General features: G+C 44.1%; 1 protein-coding gene across 2 annotated transcripts in view; it reads left to right on the top strand.

Moving 5' to 3' along the window:
* Positions 1-3,822: 3,822 nt before the first annotated feature.
* The window catches only part of Mgat4d (MGAT4 family member D), a 35,771-nt gene continuing 19,407 nt past the window's right edge, over positions 3,823-20,186 (top strand). For both annotated transcript variants that reach the window (XR_014999201.2, XM_048447507.3), the window contains exons 1-5: positions 3,823-3,969; positions 10,098-10,256; positions 11,255-11,392; positions 14,292-14,425; positions 20,075-20,118. Coding sequence is in view for 1 of the 2 variants with exons in the window: in XM_048447507.3 (XP_048303464.3) it covers positions 3,876-3,969; positions 10,098-10,256; positions 11,255-11,392; positions 14,292-14,425; positions 20,075-20,118 (569 nt within the window). In the remaining variant the exon portion in view is untranslated. The remainder of the gene's footprint in view (positions 3,970-10,097; positions 10,257-11,254; positions 11,393-14,291; positions 14,426-20,074; positions 20,119-20,186) is intronic.

Below are 20,186 nucleotides of genomic sequence, written 5' to 3'. Positions count from 1 at the left end.
GCTCTAGGATTAACAGCCTTAACAAGATAACAGCTACTTTAAACCATTGTCATGCAGGATTTTACTGTTCAGAGGGAGACTCTCAGTAGAGCTCCTACAGCTGGAAATCTAGAGCAGAGAGTGTGGAGGCGGCTGGAAGCAGCTGCAGGGATAATTCCCTTCTGTGGTTAGATGGCACAGTCTTGGAGTCCCTCTGCCCGCAGCTGCCGGTCACAGCCTTGAGGTGGCTCAAGTGAGCCCAGGGAAGAAGAAAAGTCTCAGGAGCCTAGCCTCCAGTGAATCCATCCTGCTGAAGTGTTGAAGAGAGCCTCTCTTCTCTTCTGTAGGCTCCTACAGTAAGTGGTTCTGTTTCTGCAGCCTCTGAACGTCCAGATTTATAGGTTACTATGCAGTCCCTGAGTGGCAAATCTTGACAATGGGTGTGCCCAGAAGGTGAAAAATTCGTATCAATTGAGCAAGCTGTCAAACGAATGGAGTAGGGGGAGAACCCAGAGCCCACAAAAGCACACTGGTGGCAGGTCCACAGTTCTCTGTGTAGAGCAGGGGAGTCGGAAAAGAAATCTCTGTCTGCCCTGGTTGCTCCTGGATCTTTACAGGCCAGCTGCATCCCTGCCCAGGAGCTGCCAGTTTCCTTCCAAGAGATTTTTCCCTAGCCAGATTTTTGTTTCTTTTTGTAACTGTTTCTGAGTGTGTGTGTGTGTATGTGTGTGTGTGTGTGTATGTGTTCGTTTATACTAAACCCCCACTGTTTCCAGGAGAAGATGTTCATTGCAGTTTTTTTTTTCCCTCTTTGGCTTTCTTCTTCTATGGGGCCCGTTAAGAAGTAGTGCAGTTCTAAGAAAGGTGAAAATGGGACCCTCTTCACCTGCTCTCTAGGTCTCTCTATTAAACCGTGTGCCCTTTCAGGCCTTATCAGATACCTAAAAGAAAGCCAAAGGCTACATTGTAATGAAGTCTGGCTACCTGTGTGTGTGTGTAAGGTGGGGAGGGGGTACCAGAGTTTGACACCTGGTCATCTTCCTCAGTTACACCTTGTTTTTTGAGACAGAATCTCTAGCCAAACAGAACTCACCGGTTTAGATAGCCTGTCTGGGGAGCACACTACAGGTATTCCTGCCTTCTCCTCCCAAGCTCTAGGACCGTGTGTAGTACATGATGATCCAGCAAGATTCTTACGTCCTTGCTGGGGGTGTAAACTCAGACATCCCTGCTGACAATGGCAAACATTCACCAAATTGTCTCTCCAGCCTTCGATTCTAATTCTTAGTCACACTGCTGTATCTCCATTTCTTAAGATGGAAAAACCATACAGCTGTTGATTTGAGAGCCTGCTGGACAGTGAGACCTGCCAGATATGGCTACTAACCATCTACTTGTTACAACTCAAGCATCTGCTCCACAGAGGACCCAAATTTTAAACAGCACTGTTCCTTTCTGCATGAACTCGCATGTACTTGGGATGCAGAAAACTTTGTCCCAAGATGGAAGTGTCATCCCTCAGTCTTTATGAGGGATTTTCCTTAGGATCCATCTGACTCCAAAGTCCGCAGACACTCAAGCCTTTGATGTAAAATAATGTAGTGTGATCTACAGACATCGACCAATAGTGATGACAATGCAGAGGAAGAAATAAGAAAAAAATATATAACTCTTAATTTTACAAAATTAGAATGGGCATGGCTAAGGTCCTTGTCACTACCATCTTAAAGTTAAATGCCTTTGTGAGACACAGACGTGCCCTTCATGTAGATTCAACAAGACCGTCAAAATGAAAGCCCTACAGCTTGGTCCAGTGCTTGCTGGAACCAGCCAGATGCCAGGCAGTGACAGATTCCTGAAGAACACGGGAAATGTCATCTTTCCTTGTGAAACAAAGGAAGCAGAAATCCTAATCTCCGCTTGTGTCTTCTGATGACCCTAGGTAGGCCAGGAGAGTGGCTCTTGCAGATAGCTCTGGACCATCACGATGTAACATAGTGGTCATGCTTTAAGAAAGTCACTGTTAGGCCAGGCATTGTGTAAGCTGAAGAGCAGTCCCACAGACTGAACGGGCAGCATTTGGGGGCTGATCTCACTCAGAGAAAAGTCTAGCATGGTTGGCTACAAATGTGTGTTTGTGGCCTTTCCCCAAGGATATCTGGTCTCTTTGATTGCTGTCACAGCTAGTATTAAGACTGTGTGTAAACATGGTTACTTATGAGAATCAAGTGCGGTTTTCGTGCTGATGCGGGCACTGTGGTGATTTGCCTTGGGAAGTTTTGGATAGTTGTCGTGACAAGCCGGCCAGTTGGTCATCCAGCCAGGAGTCAGAGCCCAATCCTATCCATTTAACTTCGACTAAATATGGAGCTAAAAATAACTTTGGACCTCTAGAGATAATCTGTGAGCAACAATAAATCATACTCCCTTCGGGGCCTGCCAGGGGAAAGAAAGAAAACATACCAAGAGTCTGTTTAACAAGCTATGAAAATATATATGAACAGTGATCCAAGTGTGGTATAGGAACCCAAGGATTCCAGCACATTCAAAGGATTTGGGGATTTTCTGTTACAAGGACCTATTCAAATATTTCATTGTTATTGTTTGGTTTGGTTTGGTTTGGTTTGGTTTGGTTTAGGTTGGTTGAAACATAATACTGCCACCTTGTGGTAACATTGAAATATTTGCGCTTAAAAAGTTTCTGACAGAAAATTGGGTAATGCGCGGTAAACCGGCCATTGGCAGTTTGATATTGTTCTGTGTTGATTTACAGCGATGCTCATTTTCTGGTTGGTTACCAGTTGAAGAGCCTGCCTGGGCTTTATTACCCCGAAAAGAGGAGCTGCTCAAGCAGGCATGACGGGTGGAAAAATCATCTGTTAGTGGGAGAAGTGTGGACCACGGAGAGTGGATGCTATGGAGGAATCAGTTTGAATGTCGCCGCCGCAATGTGGGTGTCGGGGCGGTAACAACAGAAACGCGGGGCTAGAGCAAGAAGTTTCTAAGGATTGTAGACACTTTACAAATGATGGAGTGTAAAAACAGATTGGTCTAACGCCGTTTCCTTAAACTGAGGGGCTCTGTAGATGCAGAGCTTGAGGGAGATGCTTGGACGTGAGATATCCCAGCAGAAACGCTACCAAAAAAAATTGCTCCAATGAGCATAAGAATCCGTTGCGATGCCCTTCCCTTCTGCAGAGGCCTTCCTTCTCTCAGTTCTCCGTAGCATGGCCGTTCTCCATCGCTCCGTAGCCTGGCAAGTGTGTGTCTGACCTATCAGGGTTTGCTTGCCTTGTGGCTGCTAAGAGTGCTTAGCAAATGCCTGGGAAACAGAGGGCCTGGAGGAGCGGAAAGGTTTATCTTCCTTTCAGGGTCTCACTACTCGCTACTCCCGGTCTTTAGCATTCTGTGTGCCATTGTCAAGCAGATGGGAATCCAAATCTTTTTAAACTCTCAAAGGGGCCAGAAACCGGGGTGCGCTTGCAGAAAAGAGATTGCTTATCACCCAACCATTGCCCGCGAGTCTCCAAGAGAGTTCAGAGTGGAAAAGTCAAATCGGAAACACGGATGAAAGGACCTCGCGGTTTTTCACCTTTGAATCAAAATTCTGATGAGTTCTCTCAGGAGAATACGCTGAGTTGGTGTTGTCCAGCCAGAGCCATACAGTCGTGGGCTTGCCCACAGTTTTTCTCACATTTAAACACCCCGCTGCCCTAGCCAGAGGGTCATAAAGTGCGCTCAAGAAGGGACCGAGATCTGACCCGGCTAAAGTGCTGGGGACCTTAACGACGGCCCGCGCGTGGTCCGAGACTCAGGTCCGCGTTCTTCCAGCCTCGGCGTGCAGCCCCCAGCCTGCAGCTACGCGGGTCGCGTCCACCCGCCGTGACGCCGGCGCGATGAAGGCAAAGAACGTGAACTTGCTCTTCGCCTTCGTTGCGACCCTGCTCTTTTGCTTCTCCTGTTTCTGTATCTCCAAGATGAACCAAACCAGTAAGGAGGGGAACGGGGACGGGAACGGTCGGTCCCCATCCTGCCTCAGTCGGGGAGTCCCACCGCCTATGTCAGGAAGGAAGGGAGATGAGGGACACCCTGGAGGTCTCATGCCCCTCCCCACGGCTGTACCGATGGAGGGCACAGCCCCACGCCCCCTGGCGGTTGGGCTATAACCGGTCCTGGGAGTCACCATGAGACGCGCGCTGATGGATCCGGCCCTCTGGCCTCGCGCTGACCGGTCCCTCCAAAGCGGCCTCTCTCCTCTCCTCTTTCCAGATCTCCTCCTCCAGACACTACAAGCATGCCAGCATCTTTCCTCTTTTCCCAATAGCTTTAAATATTATCAGTGCGAATTTAGAAACACAGAAAGACAGCCAGATCTAGCACCTAGTCTTTTCTCCCTTTATAAATTAGTTGATGTTTGTTGATTCCAGCACTCGGGAGCAAGCAGATCTCTATGAGTTCGAGGCCAGCCAGAATTACATAGGCGCAATAAATAAATAAATAACAACTAATTTTATGAACAGATAGTATTTTTTGTTTTCTGTAAGTTCATGGTATTAATAATTGATTTGTTTGAAAACATTTAACCTCAGTGAATGAAGGTGAAGATACTTTTCTATTCTTGTCTTGTTTTGTCCCCTGATGTGAATCTAGTGTCCAAGAAAAAAGTGTATGGCACAGAACAAGCAGGCCAGACACTTTTTTGGAAACAACAACAACAACAATGATTGAGTAAATGAGTGAACAAGTCAGTAGCTGTTCCATTGTAAGCGATGGATCAACGACGACAACGGCTGCAGAAATTCCGCCTTTCTGAGGAGTTTCCACTGGGCTTAAGGGGACAACAAGAACAACTATAGCTAAAGCCTTAGGACTGTGGCATGAGCTCAGATGTTGGGGGAGACAGGGAAGGATAGTACAGGACTTCAACCATGTTTTCCTTGTGGAGGCAACACAGGGTAGATGCACAGACTGGTCCTCAACCTTTACCATCCTCCATGGTGCATGGAGGATGAAGTCACACAGCAGGAGACCTCTGATGGGAAGGTACCTCTGGCCGCCTTTGGAAAATACCATCTCGCACCTTTCTGGTGCTTCCCTGCGGGTGGAGTAGTTGGTTGCCTGGAGGGTTCGAGGAGGGAGGGAGGGGTGGGTCGGGGTCGGGGATCTAGGGTGGTTTTGATTTCTCTAGTTGATGTTTCTGTGGCCTACGTCTGATTGGCTCTTTGTGGGATTATTTGTGGCTGTTTTGGGGTCTTGCTTGGTTCTCCCAGCTGGCTACTCATTCCTTGATGTGGCCTCTGGTCTCCATGAGCTGCCCCTCTGCCATAGCCCCTTTCGACTAGGATCTTTACCAAGCAGATGCATGCTTGTGGTGACCCTGCAATATTGTCTCTGGCCACAGTTAACTGGAGGTCTATACCACTTCAACCGGCCTGCCTGGCAGCTGTGCACAGATGTCTCTCTTGGTTTAGCTTGTTCTCCCCATCCCTGTTCCTCTTCATCAGGCCCAATGATTTGCAAGTTTCAGAGAAACATGCCTCAGCCTGAATTGGGGGAGAAAAGGCTGACCCTCGAGCACCATATTTTATCTCTCCCAGACTCTCTTTGGAAGGGGAAAATCTCCCTACATACCTATACAAACGGGTGGGGGGGTATGTCATGCATACACATGGAGATTGTTTAGTAGTTTCAATAAAACTACTATATTCTGGAGGAGTACTTGAATACATTTATTAGAAGACAGAATAAAAGGTTCTTGATCCATAGTATCCCTATAAGCATCCTTCAACAAGGTGAAAGCATGTTGTGATGCACTCTGATCATAGTTATAGCAGTGAACATGTATGCATTACAGCTTGGCCCATTTGTAGGGATGAATCTCCAAAGCATACACTGGGACAGGCTCAGCAGGTAAATGGACTTTGCTGACCTGATTTCAATAACCAGAAGCCGTATAGTAAAAGGAGAGAACCTTCTCCCACAAGTTGTCCTTTACCTGTACACGAGCTGAGGCATGTTCATAAACACATGTGCACCTATGGGCAACACATACACATTTGAAAAGTACAGCAAGCAAAAGAAGAAAATGTAGAAGAACACGCATCTATTTTTTTTAAAAAAAATTTATTTATTTACTAAGTACACAGTATTCAGCCTCCATGCCTGCAGGCCAGAAGAGGGCGCCAGATCTCATTACAGTTGATTGTGAGCCACCATGTGGTTGCTGGGAATTGAACTCAGGACGTCCGGAAGAGCAGTCAATGCTCTTAACCTCTGAGCCATCTCTCCAGCCCCCAAACACACATCTTTTTACCTAATAATACCTGAAGCATAAAGTAAGGTACATTCCCAAGGTGCTGAGAAAGGGACAGGTGGTCTGGGCACACTCGCAGCACCCCAAAGGCTAAGGCAGTGGATGTGCACTCTTACAATCCACTGAGCTCTCACTTGTACTGTTTATCATGTCTTGATAAAGGAAAGGCCACTCCTGGGCAATTTAAGGTATCTGACTGTAGTGTAATTTGACTGTTGTCAGTTAGAATGCAGGGAGCAATCTGAAACATGCTCTCCCTTCTCAGCTGAGGATTTGTGTGAAACAGGATCTTGCCCACTTTGGTCTGAGAATTTAGGACAGGTAAAAGGTCTCTAGTGGCTGCTCCTTTATGTCTCTGATCTTCCAACATTTACCCCAATATCTAACCCTGGGTTTTTATTATTAAGACCAATTAGAATTCACACTACATCCCACTGGTTATTTTCATAATGAAATACCATCTAGATATAATGGATTAATTAAGATGTAAAATACTTTCACTTATTTCTTTTTCTATTTTCATAAGGGGACACAAGAGAACTTAAACACACAGATGTGAATTCCTCTCTTTCTCTCCCTTTCTGAGACAGTCCTGCTAGGTAGGCAGCCAGGCTGGCCTGAATCTCACAGTCCTCCTGCCTCAGCCTCCTGGTGTGGTCAGATTTTCATTTGGGCCACCAGCTCACAAATAATGACATGGAAACTAATTATTAACTATGAAAGCTTGGTCTTTAGCTGGGGCTTGTCTCCACTAGCCCTTATAACTTAAGTGAACCCATTTATATGAATCTGCATTCTGTCACATGCTGTTACCTCTCTTCCATCTCGTACCTCCTGTTTCCTGTCCATATCTGGCTGGCAACTCTGCTTTCCTTCTCCCCAGAGTTCTCTCTCTGCCCGGAAGTCCTGCCTATACCTCCTGACTACACCAATCACAGAAATACATCTTCACACAGTGTACAAATATCCCACCACATCCTGGGTGCTGACTGTATGCTCCCACACTTAGTTTTATCCTTTTTTTTAAAAAAATCTGAGAGCAATTTGAAGCCCTCTGTTATGAAAATTGAGAGCTTAGGACCATATCAGGAACCTTTTACATTTAAAAAATTATTTTTGGCAACATTTGTTCTAGGCAAGGAATCTACCACTGAGCTGTAGTTCCGGCCCTGGAGCCTTTTATTTACTTTTTTTCTGCGTCCATCTGTTTATTGGGGTGGAATGGTCCAGGTGTGGAGGTCAGAGGGCAACCTTTGGGAGTCAGTTCTCTTCTTCTGCCATGTAGGTTCCAGGGATTGAACTCGGGTCATCAAGCTTGGTGGTAAGTGTGGTTCCTGCCATCCTGCCAGGCCCTTGGAGTTTTTGTTTATTTGTTTGCTTTTAATAGATAGAAGTCACTAGCCAGGCATAGTGTGCATGCCTTTAATCTGAGCACTCAGGAGACAGAGACAGGCAGATCTCTGTGGGTTAGAGGTTCAAGGCCAGCCTAGTCTGTAGAGTTATAGGACAGCCAGGGCTATGTAGAGAGAATCTGCATAAAAATAGTCACTTTGGTCCATTCTTCATATAAACTGGGCTTTGCTTCACAGCTCCACAAGGATGCTCAGTGGACCAGCGCTTGCAGCTGCTGTTTAACTCCAACTTCCCACACTGATTCTGTACAGCATCGTCCCTGCTCTCTGCCTGGGTGCCTGTGTAAGCACTGAGAGCTCCTTACTACAGCAGGGATACCTAGACTCCCCACAGGGATTATGCAAGAAGCAGGGCCGACTGTCGGTTATGTCTTTAAACACCTCTGTGTGCCTGTTTCTGTGAATAGTACTCTCCAGAGAACACTCTCTCTTCATGTGTACCAAATTAGTCCCTAGGGGGCTGTCTCAGGCAGATTGCATCACCTGCAAGGTAACGACTCCAACACACGGTTTATTTGGCAGAGACAGTTATCCAGGGAACCCTGACCCTACACAGTGTACACTGTGGCTACACCTCGGATGCTACCCGTGAAACGAACACTGGGCAGTTCAGTTCTTTGATGAAAACACGATTCAGCCCAAGAAGCACTAAGATCAGTTTTTATGTGGCAAATCCATTTGCTTCGTTCATCCATCTGTGTGAGAGCTGAAGGAAGTCACTGTTTCAGACCCTGGGAATTTGTAAACTCACCTCCCCCCCCCCCACGTCTTATTCTTAAACTTCTGCTGCACAGCTCTCTCTGCTTGCTCAGCCAACATATTGGCCTTAAGAAGAAAAAGAAAGGAAGGAAAGAAGGAAGGAAGGAAGGAAGGAAGGAAGGAAGGAAGGAAAAAGGAGATTGTTTACCAGAGAAATCCACATTTTCTGATATAAAACAAACCATCCACAGAATTATTTCCCCGTATTTACCTGATATTTTTGTGGTAAAATGAGAGATAGAAGTAGGTAAGACTCTGGGAGCATATACTGCAAGGTATTGAGCACTCAGTAGTAGTTGTTTAAGACAAGGCCTCAGTGCATAGCCCTGGCCCAGAACTCACTGTGTGGACCAGGCAAACTTGGACTCACGTCACAAAGATCCCCTGCCTCTGCATCCTGAGTTTTAAAAGTAGAATTTCAGTAAATATCCGGCCTTTTGCACACGTATAAGATTTTTTCTTCAGCTCTGACTCACTCCCTACTAACATCTAACAATGGTAACAAGAAAGCAATGGTTAGAAGCTTCTTGGTTCTCATTTACCCTGAACCCATCTTTTAACTACCTTGAAGGGCGATGTGGACGTGTTAATGTTGAGAAGGATGGAGAAGGATGGCTTACGGGAGATAATGGGTGTCCGTGAGAACTTCTTCTCTAACTTCGTAGGTGGCTCTGAATCTCTTCCTCTAGGGCATTGTCCTCACAGCAATAGAGCCCTAACTAAGACACCTAATCAACATGAGGCACCCTCCTCATCTGCTGCTTGGAATGATTTCTGCCTTCATAACTCAGCAATCTCAGCCTCCTTAGCTGGCTCCTATGCCTGCCTGTGTTGAATATCCTCAGATCCAACTAATCTATGTTCCTGGTCACTGTGGTTTTCATTTTATATTTTGTTTGTTCCGGCAATGGGTCTGGAATCCAGAGCCCAGTGTGTGCTAGGCGAGCCCCACTCAGCAACATCCTCGACTTTCCACAGATAAACTCTTTTTTTTAACTTTTTAAATTTTGTTGATTTTTCAAGACAGGCTTTCTCTGTAGCTTTGGAGCCTATCCTGGAACTTGTAGATCAGACTGGCCTCACACTCACAGAGATTCACCTGCCTCTGCCTCCTGAGTGCTGGGATTAAAGGCATGTGCCACCACTGCCCAGCTCCACAGATAAATAATTAAGCATCCATTTATAGGAGGGCCAGTGGGTTTTCTCTATAATTACAAATTGAATATGTTCATAATAAGGAAAATTTGGAAAAATAAAACACAAAGTAAAAAAATAAAAATGATCATTGATAGTATCGTTTCTCACTATGACTGTTTTTTAACATTCTGGTCTTTTAGCCGTCTGTATATAGTATATGTATAATATAATATATATTCACTTATGTCTATGTACAACCCCCATATATAGCACCATATATGTACAATCCCAAATATTGTGCCATATGTGTACAACCTCCATGTTAGTGCCATATGTATACAACCCCCATATAGTGGCATATATGTACAGATCCAAATATAGTGTCTTGTATGTATAACTCTCATATGTGGTGCCATGTATGTACAACCCCTTTGTTATCGGAAAACTTCGTTTTGCCCACTACATGCATAAACTAGATATTTCTGTTTCCTTTGCAGGCAATCAACTAATTAATTGCAGAAACCATGTTTTGGAGTTTAGGAAAAATATGCTACGTTTAAAAAATGAAAGTGAAAATCATCGCCAAAATCTACTGCAAGTCTTGAACCAAGTGAAGTATGAAATTGCCCAGACAACGAATGCCTCCGGAGACTTCCGTGCGTGCTGCTTTTGCCTTTGTGAATGGTCCTCTGTTTCCAAAAACTCAGGGGTTTAGACGTCGGTGCTTCTGACTCTAGGTCACTTCCCCCCAATACACAGTCCAGTTCACATGCTGTTTTACTGTGAGACATGCAGAGCTCAGGGAAGACACACAGATGATACGCTTTCCCCGTCTGTGCCATGACAGCGACTCCCCATGTTTTCTCTGAGTTCTACCACATCCACGATCAGTTCACAGAAGCAGCCAGCAGCTGGCATCGTCTGCCATCCCTCTTGTCTCACACGCCTCTGGGCAACCAGCAGGCAACCTTCTCCTCATCGAGCCTTCTCCATCACCCTCTCTCCAACATTGCTACTATGAATATGAACCCCTCCTTTGTTTGTTTTTTTCAAAACTGTAGAAGGGATTATTTGGCAAAGGTGAAAACAGAGTTGCTGAATGTTAAGCGGTTATAAAAAATTACAAAGTTACAAGTTTTAACCAAGGGACATCAATCAAAGTAGCAGGGGCACCGATTACAGCCCATTTTATCCATGCCCCTCGGTCCAGGACGGGCAGTTCTGCTTGTTTCTGGTATAGCTCACAGTGCTGGGCTGAAATTAAACACTGGTTTAAAAATAGATACTCATCAATAACCGCTGAACTCTCCCACATAGAATCATGATAACAATAACTTGCAGATATTTCCTTGAGCACTAGGTTTGTGGCTGAATTAACTAGCCCTCGTTTTTTAAGAAGTTGCGTCGAGCTGGAGAGATGGCTCAGCAGTTCTGAGTGCCTCTCGTCCTCCCAGAGAATCAGAACTCTGCTCCCAGCATCCACCTCAGGAGCTGTGACCCCAGCTCCAGGGGACCTTATGCCACTTTAAGGCCCCAGCAGGCGCCTCACACATGCATGCATGCTAGGATGTGCAGCCCCCACCTCTACCTCACAAATAACATTTTCAAAACATATTGCTGTGAACTCAGGGACCCTCCTTTCTTTCTCTTCCAGTTGAAAGGAAAGTGAGCAGACTGAGTGAGAATGAAATACGTCCCAACGGATTTGAAGGCTTGAAGTTCTTCCTCCCTCATCTGAGAACAGTGGAGAGAATTTACCCGGACATAGCCACTGGCAGAGGGAAAGCAGGCGGTAAGAACTGTTAGAATCGGGAAACTGAGTTCAAGTATTTTGATTTGGGGGAGGATCTATATCTTAAAATTTCAGTTATCATACAAAATAATGGGTTTCATTGTGGGATATACGTGTGTCATTATCTGTATGTGTGTCATTGTGTGTGTCATTTTGTGTGTGTGTGTGTGTGTGTGTTGTGCATGTGCACACGCATGAGTTTATCTTCTCTTTTTGGTCATATTTGTCCCCTCACTACCATCCCTTGTCCATCCTCCCCCTTCTCAATGGTTCCCATCTTCCCCCTCCTTCAAGAAATCCCTCTAGATTTCATGGCCAAACTTTTGGATTTGAAGTTGTGAGATACTACTACGTAGACTTCTAGCCATTAGGTGTGAATTTTGAAAAAAATAATCACTACATTTAATTTACATTTAATTCATTGACTTGAATTTAAGTTCAATTTCATTACAGATGCTTAGAAAATTAATTGACATATGTCAGATACACATAAGGCATCTATGACGTATGTCCAGTACACATAAGGCATCTATGATATGTGTCCAGTACACATGAGGCATTATGATGTATGTCCAGTACACATAAGGCACCTATGACATATGTTCAGTACACGAGGCATCTATGGTGTATGTCCAGTACACACGAACATCTGTGACGTACGTCCAGTACACACGAAGTATCTTCTAAGTGCCCCACAAGGGGTTTTCCTTGCATGGACAAGCCTGTTGTTAGCTGCTGGTTGTCCTGTTCCTCCCGCCGTTTTATGACCAATATCAGCAAAGATGGGTTTCCAAGAGAGGATGGTTGTTTATTTATTTGTGGTTTTAGGTCTTTTCTTTTTGAGACAGGACCTCACTGTGTAACCTGTTGTAGGAGGTTGCTTGTTTGTGGTCCTCCTGCCTCTGCCTCCTTCAGCAAATGCTACCAGCGTGCACCACCACAACTGGCAAGGCCGCTTGTTTGTTCCTGGCCACCCAGACTCCTGAAATAATCACACAGAAACTATATTGTTTGCAATACTGTTTGGCCAATAGTTTAGGCATATTTCTGGCTAACTCTTACACCTTAAATGAACCCATTTCTATGACTTTATATTTTACCACGAGGCTCGTGGCTTACAGGCATGGTTCCAGCTGGCGGCTCACATCTTTCCCCACTGGCAGCTACATGGTGTCTCTCCAACTCTGCCCTTTATCTCCCAGCACTCAGTTTAGTTTTCCCCACCTATCTCTGTTCTGTCCTGCTCTGTTATAGGCCCAAAGCACTTTCTTTATTAACCAATGGTATTCACAGCATACAGAGGGGAATCCCACATCAGTAACCCAGGCTGACCTTGAACTCATAATGCCTTTTTCCTACCTCCGGATCGCTGGGGTTACAGCTATGCATCACTATTCCACATAGAAGCATGAGTTCAGGTTCATCATACATAACAGATCAAAACACAACACTGCAGCTAGAAGCAGATACCGAGCCAAGTCTCAGAATGTCTGACACAAGTCTCATCTGTTCCAGTGCGAGGGCCAACTTGAGTCAGTCTTCCCAGCTGCCAGATTCTACATAAGACTTTTGCTGGGATACAGCTCTGTTCATGTATGCATGCTCTCGCTAGAGACAGCACGGCACAACAGCCAAACGTCTGTGCTGTCTGACCCTTCACAGAATAGGTTTGCAGCCCCAAGACGCATCAGTTCCTCGGGAATAAGTGTGCATCACAGTCCTCTGACATGTTGCCCAGGCCTGGAGTGTGGAGATAGTGGAACTCTGAAACATCATTTAGTGTTTACTAAATTCTTAACTGTGTTTCCCAAACTAAACCTTTTCCATTACTCTTCTTAGTCCCCAGACCCAGGACAGTGAGGCTAATTACTCTCTAGCCTATCTTAGACCCGTGGAACTGAGACTAGAGGAATTTTTTGAGGTCACATTGTAGATACCTCTACCTTCATCAGAATCCCCCTTCAGAGCCTTCTGGGCATTTTGAATGGTGTGAGTGTGTGTGTGTGTGTGTGTGTGTGTGTGTGTGCATGTGTGTGCACTATAGCTTACAATAGAAGTTGATGGACAGCAGGAAAAAATACACAGGAACTGTAAGATATTAAGCATGAAGGATAAAGATAGCCCAAACTAAATATAAAATATATATATATTTATATATATATTTATATATATATAAATATTTTATATATATATTTTATATATATTAAATATATTTTATATATTTTATATATATTATATATATATATAAAATATAAATTTTATATATATTAAATATATATAAATAATATATATTTATATATATATTATATATATATATATAAACAATGGGGAAATCAAAGCTGAAAAGGTTGGCGGGGCCCTTACACAGCCAGACGTGAGGGTGACGAGATGCCCAGGAAAAGCTTAGTTCCTGTCTAGGTCTTGAGGGGCCTGTGCATCTTAGGTACCTGTACTCATTATAGGTACCTAAAGTCATTTGAGATACATATTTACTCCATCAAACCCTTTAGAAACGACTTCATTCATGGTTTCCACAAATGACAACGTTTCAGAGTGTCTTTCCCAATTGGGACTCCGCTGTCTCTTCAGGAAGAAGATGGGAGAACCAGAGGTTGTGGGAGGAAGTATACTGAGTTAGCTGTATTAACAAAAGAAAAATGTTTCATTTTCGTTTCTCTACAACAAAATTCTGCAACCTAAGAACACTTTGAATTCTAGTGCACTTATTCCCAGTCCACGGCAAACGGCAGAAAATGAAAGTCAGGGCACAGACAGTATTTTGGTAGTGTGACTCAAAACGCTCCTTTTAAAGGCAAGTGTAAGACCAGCTCACAGGCGTGGGTAACTAAGATCTGATGGTCAAGCATGACTTCCTCCATGCGTGTGCCTCTGTCGGCAGTGTCTTTCGCACTGGGAATCACCACCATTGGCAGAAGGAACCATACCTACCTGAAGCAAACGCTGACCTCTATTCTGTCCAGGATGACCCCTGAAGAAGAGAAGGACTCTGTGGTGATTATCTCTGTCGCCGATGTGAGTATGGGAAACGAGGTTCCCTCATCCATCTCTGTAGCCTCCAAAGCCCCGAGCAGCAGCCTCTATCCCATCATGCTTTGTTTTGTTTTGTTTTGTAGGGGTTTTTTTTCCACTTAAAGGAAGTATCCCACAGATACTCTTAGAATCTAGGTAAAATAGTTAGTACTTATTTATCCAGCAAAACACAAAATTATTCAATTTAATTATAAATTAAATAACTTAATTGCAATTTTAACTTTCAAATAGAGTATTAAAACTGTTACTATAGAGATAAAATCTGCCTAGCTTAATAAAATGTTGGTATATGCATTATTAAGTTCTGGTAAATACTATTAAGAAGGCTCCATCCTATGTCTGAGAGATTGTGAATTGTTCTAGACATTATTTGTAACTGTTGTAACACCTGTAAAGTATGTGTCACTATCCTGATTTTTGTAATTAATTATTTTTTTAAAAAAAAATCTTTCCTCATTTTGCATACCAATCCCAGTTCCCACTCCCTCACCTCCTCCCATCCCCCTCCACCTTCCCCCAACACCAACCCCATCCACTCCTCAGGGAGGGAGAGGCTTCCCATGGAGAGTCAACAAAGTCTGACACAGCACTTGAGGCAGGACCAAGGCCCTCCCACCTGGATCTAGGCTGAGCAAGGTATCCCTCCTAAGAGAATGGGCTCTAAAAAAGCCAGTTCAGACAGTAGGGATAAATCCTGGTCTCACTGCCAGTGGCCCCACAGATCTCTCCACCCATATTAACTGTCACCCACATTTGGAGAACCTAGTTTGACCCTATGCTGGTTCCCCTGCTGTCAGGCCAGAGTCGGTGAGCTCCCATTAGCTCAGGCCAGCTGTTTCAGTAGATATTCCCATCACGGTCTTGACCCCATTGCTCACATTTTTGCTCCTCCCACTCTTCAACTGAACTTTAGAAGTTTAGCCCCGTGCTTTGCTGTGGAGCTCTGCCTCTGCTTCCATCAGTTGCTGGATGAAGGTTCTATGATGACAATTAAGGTAGTCATCAATCTGACACTACAGGGCAAGGCCAACGGCCAGTTCAGGCACCCTCTCCACAACTGCATAGGTCTTAGCTGGGGTCATCTTTGTGGATTCCTGGGAATTTCCCTTGTGCCAGGTTTCTTGCAAGCCCCATAATGACTCCCTCAATCAAAATATCTCTTCCCTTGCTCTCCCTCTCTCTCCTTCCCCCATCTCTGCCATCACATTCCCGCATGTTCTCCTCTCCCCTCCCCTTCTCCCTTCCTCTTCCCCTTCTGCCCTCCCTTCTCTCCCCACCCCACACTCCCAATTTTGTCAGGAGATCTTGACTAGTTCCCCTTCCCAGGGGGATTCATATGTTTCTCTTAGGGTTCTCCTTGTTACGTAGCTTCTCTGGAGCTGAGGACTGTAGGCTGGTTATTCTTTGCTTTATACCTAATATCCACTTATGAGTGAGTACATACCATGTTTGTCTTTCTGGGTCTGGGTTACCTCGCTCAGGGTGGTTTTTATCTAGTTCTATCCATTTGTCTGCAAATTTCAAGATGTCACTGTTTTTTACCTCTGAGTAAGTACTCCATTGTGTAAATGTGCCAAATTTTCTTTATCCATTCTTCAGTTCAGGGGCACATAGGTTGTTTCCAGGTTCTGGCTATTACAAATAATGCTGTTATGAACACAGCTGAACAAATGTCCTTGTAGTATGATTGAACATCTTTTGGGTATATGCTGGGTCTTGAGGTAGGTTGATTCCCAATTTTCTGAGTAACCTTCATACTGATTCCCAAAGTGACTGTACAAGTTTGTACTCCAGCCAGCAATGGAGGAGTGTTCCCCTTACTCTGCATCCTCTCCAGCATAAGCTATCATCAGTGTTTTTGATCTTAGCCATTCTGACTGGTATAAGATGGTATCTCAGAGTAGTTTTGATTTGCATTTCCCTGATGACTAAGGATGTTGAGCAGTTCCTTAAGTGTCTTTTGGCTGTTTGAGTTAGATATTAGGATTGGCTAGCTGCACCCACTTGTTTCTTAGCTTCATTTGATTAGAAAATCTTTTTCCAACCTTTACTCTTTGGTAATGTCTGTCTTTGAAGTTGAGGTGTGTTTCTTATATGCTGCAGAAGGATGGATCCTGTTTTCGTACCCATTCTGTTAGCCTGCATCTTTTTATACGTGAATTGAGCCCATTGATATTAAGAGCTTTAATGAGCAGTGACTGTTAATTCCTGTTATTCTTTGGTGGTAGTGTTTGTGTATTTTCCTTCTTTGGGGTTTGCTAGTGTGAGGTTATCTGTTGCCCGTGTTTTTGTGGGTGCAGCTAGCTTTCTTGGGTTGGAGTTTTTCTTCTAGTACTTTCTGTAAGACTGGGTTTGTAGATAAGTATTGTTTAAATCTGGTCTTTGTCATGAAATATCTTCTTTTCCCCTCTGGTGATTGACAACTTTGCTGGATATGGTAGTCTGGGCTTGCATCCTTAGTCTCTTAGTGTCTGTAGCACATCTCTCCTGGACTTTTTTGATTTCAGAGTTTCCAATGAGAAGTCAGCTGTAATTCTGATAAATCTGTCTTTATACGTTACTTGATCTTTTTCCTTTGCAACTTTTAATATTCTTTCTTTATTCTGTATGTTTTGCTTTTTGATTATTATATGGCAAGGGGACTTTTTATTTTTATCCAGCCTATTTAGTGTTCTGTAAGCTTCTTGTACCTTCATAGGAATATCCTTCTTTAGGTTGGGAAAGTTTTCTTCTATGATTTTGTTGAATATATTTTCTGTGTCTTTGAGCTGGAGTTTTTCTCCTTCTTCTATCTCTATCCCTTAGGTTTAGTCTTTTCATAACGTTCCAGATTTTATAGATGTTTTGTGTTAAGGATTTGTTGGATTTAACATTTTCTTTGATCAATGAATCTATTTTCTCTATTGCATCTTCAATGCCTGAGATTCTTCCTTCCATCTCTTGTGTTCTGTTGGTTATGATTACATCTGTAGTTCCTGTTTGTTTACCCATATTTTCCATTTCCAGAATTCCCTCGATTTGTGTTTTCTTTCTTGATTCTATTTCAGTTTTCAAGTCTTGAATCATTTGAACTGTTGCTTTACCTGTTTGATTGGTTTTTCTTGACTTTCTTTACGAGATTTATTGATTTCTTCCAAATTTTTGTTTGTCTTTTGCTTTATCTCTTTAAGGGAATTTTTCATTTCCTCTTTAAGGGTCTCTATCATCTTCATAAAATTACATTTAAGGTTGTTTTCTTCTGCTTCTGGTTAGGATGTTCAGGTCTTCCTGTTGTATGACCACTGTGTTCTGGTGTTACCATGCTGCTCCTTAGGTTGTTGAATGAAGTCTTGCATTGTGCCAACCATCTCTTCTTCCAGTTGGCACAGGCAGTCTCTGCCTCTTGGTTCAGTCCTTGCAGTTGGTGTCTGTATCTCGGGGATCATCTCTTGGACCCATTGTTGCAGTTGCTGTCTGTGTCTCAGGGAGCTACTGGGGGGATGGGTGGGCTTAGGAGTGGAGTGGGACTTGTAGATTACAGGGTCTGATCAATGCGGGGTTGTTAGAGCAGCCTGCCTGAAGGAGGCTTGCCTGCTGGCCAGCTAGAGCTGCTGAGATGGGTGGGGGAGGGGCCCGGGGTTGTGGACCCCGACTGAGGGTCTAGAGACTAGGCTGTCCAGCTAGGAAGCTGGTCACTTTCCTCTTGTTCCTGTCTATGCAGCCGCAGTATGTGCCTCAGAGAGCCGCTGAGGTTGCCAGGGATGGGTGTGTTTGGGAGCAGAGTGAGGCTTGCAGGGTCCCATAGATATGGGGGTATTAGAGCAGTCTGCCTGCAGGTGGCTTGCCTGCTGGCCACCTAGTGAAGCTGAGGCAGGTGGGCAAGGGGCCAGGGCTTTGCCCCAGGCCTAGGGACTAGAGTTTGGGCAGTCCAGCTGGGGAACTGGTTACTCCCCTTTTGGTCTGCTCTGTGCAGTCAGAGTCTGTGCCAATTTTATTTATTTTTTAAAGCACTTGTATCCTTCTTTATTACTTAAAGCAATTTTAAATTTAAATGTATTTTGACCAGATTCTTCCCCTCCCTGAAGTCCTCCCAGATCCTCTCCCGAATACCTACCCTAAATTTTTTCTCAAAAAATGAACAAAATCCCAGTACAACCACAACTTCCCCAAACCAAGAAAACAAAATTAAACACCACCACCCAAAATAAACAACACCAAATGAAAGTACACATACACACACATACACACACACACACACACACACACACACACACACACACACACACACACACCTCTGTGTAGTCCATCATATATCATACCCTGGTCATTTACTCCTGAACATGCGGCCTACCCTGGAGTGACTTATAAACCCAGTGTCACTCCATTGGAGAAAACTGATTTTTACCTTCTCCAGCAGGTATAAAAGATAGTTCAGCTGTTAACCTTTACCCTAGTCACTAGGTTTTCATTCATTTATTCGTTCATTCATTCACTCATTAAAAAAATAAAAGAAAATAAAGTATAATAAGATAAAACAAAAACTATCACATCCAAGTTGGACAAGACAGAGCAACAGAAGGAAAAGAGCCCAAGAGAAGACACAAGAGTCAGAGACTCACGCGTTCACACACTGAGGAATCCCATAAAACACTAAACTAGAGGTCAGAATATAGACCCAGAGCGTCTGGTGCAGAGCTGTGCAGGCCCTGGGCATGCTGCCTCGTCTCTGAGTTCGTGCGAGCTTCGCTCGCTCGTTCTCCGGTGTCCTCCATCCCCTCTGCTCTCACACTCTTCCCACTTCCTCTTGGGGCGGGGTCATCCCTGAGCTCCGAGGGGCGGGATGAATAATGAATGACAGCTTAAAGAAGACGTCTTGCCCAGTAATGAAGGTCGGGGTATTGGTCTCCCCAACAACGGCATCATCTTCTTTTTCACCCTCATCCGAAATAGTAATCACGATTTCATTTTGAAAATTTGAGTAAAACTATAAAGAATTGTGTATTAATGTCATAAACTTTTGGGGAGAGGAGGTGGCAACACACATCACATTTTAAAATTCTAATTCTGGGAACTCGGGTCCTTAGGAGAGAGGCAAGCGTCTGGACACAGTGATGGTATGAGGATCCAGCAGGCTAGTTAAGAGCACAGACTGTACCTGTGTGGTCACCCTCCACTTCTGTTCCACTTCCTGCCATGTGACCTTGGCAGCTCAGCGAGCTTTTCTGTGCTCTCTTCTTGTACAAAATCAGGGTGATCGTATTCTTTAAGTAGCAGGACTTTTGAGGCTGACATTAGCTAATGTACTTCAGATGTCCGCACCTGGAGTGGTGCTTGGCTCAGATTGGGTGTCGAACACACCCTCAGTCGAAGGGGCTTCATTTTAGATGCATACGGGTGGGCATACTGATTTAAGTGTGATTACTGTAACATCCCATCCGTTGACACACGGAGAAGTGTGCAGTAGTTTCTGTATTCAAGTAAATGTTCTTTAAAATAAATATGTATATTTTATATTTTCTCCTAGAAAGTGAAAACACTAGAAATCATTAGGTCACGATGAAACTTCACACATAAATTCCATGTAGTAAAAGTGTTGTGTCGATAAAACCATGAGACATCCTTAATATTCAGTGATTTCTCTTTTTCTTTTAGACTGGTGATTATTTGAACTATGTGGTCGACATGGTTAAAACAAAGTAAGTACTTTCTGATAAAGTTCAACATCAGCCACCCTTTATTTTTATGTTATACTCTTTCCTGTCCA

The sequence above is a fragment of the Myodes glareolus genome, chromosome 22 (genome assembly GCF_982192425.1).
Source record: "Myodes glareolus chromosome 22, mMyoGla1.1, whole genome shotgun sequence".
Lineage (NCBI taxonomy): Eukaryota > Metazoa > Chordata > Mammalia > Rodentia > Cricetidae > Myodes > Myodes glareolus.
Note: the sequence above shows the minus strand (reverse complement) of the source record. Positions and strands in the feature narration are given on the sequence as shown.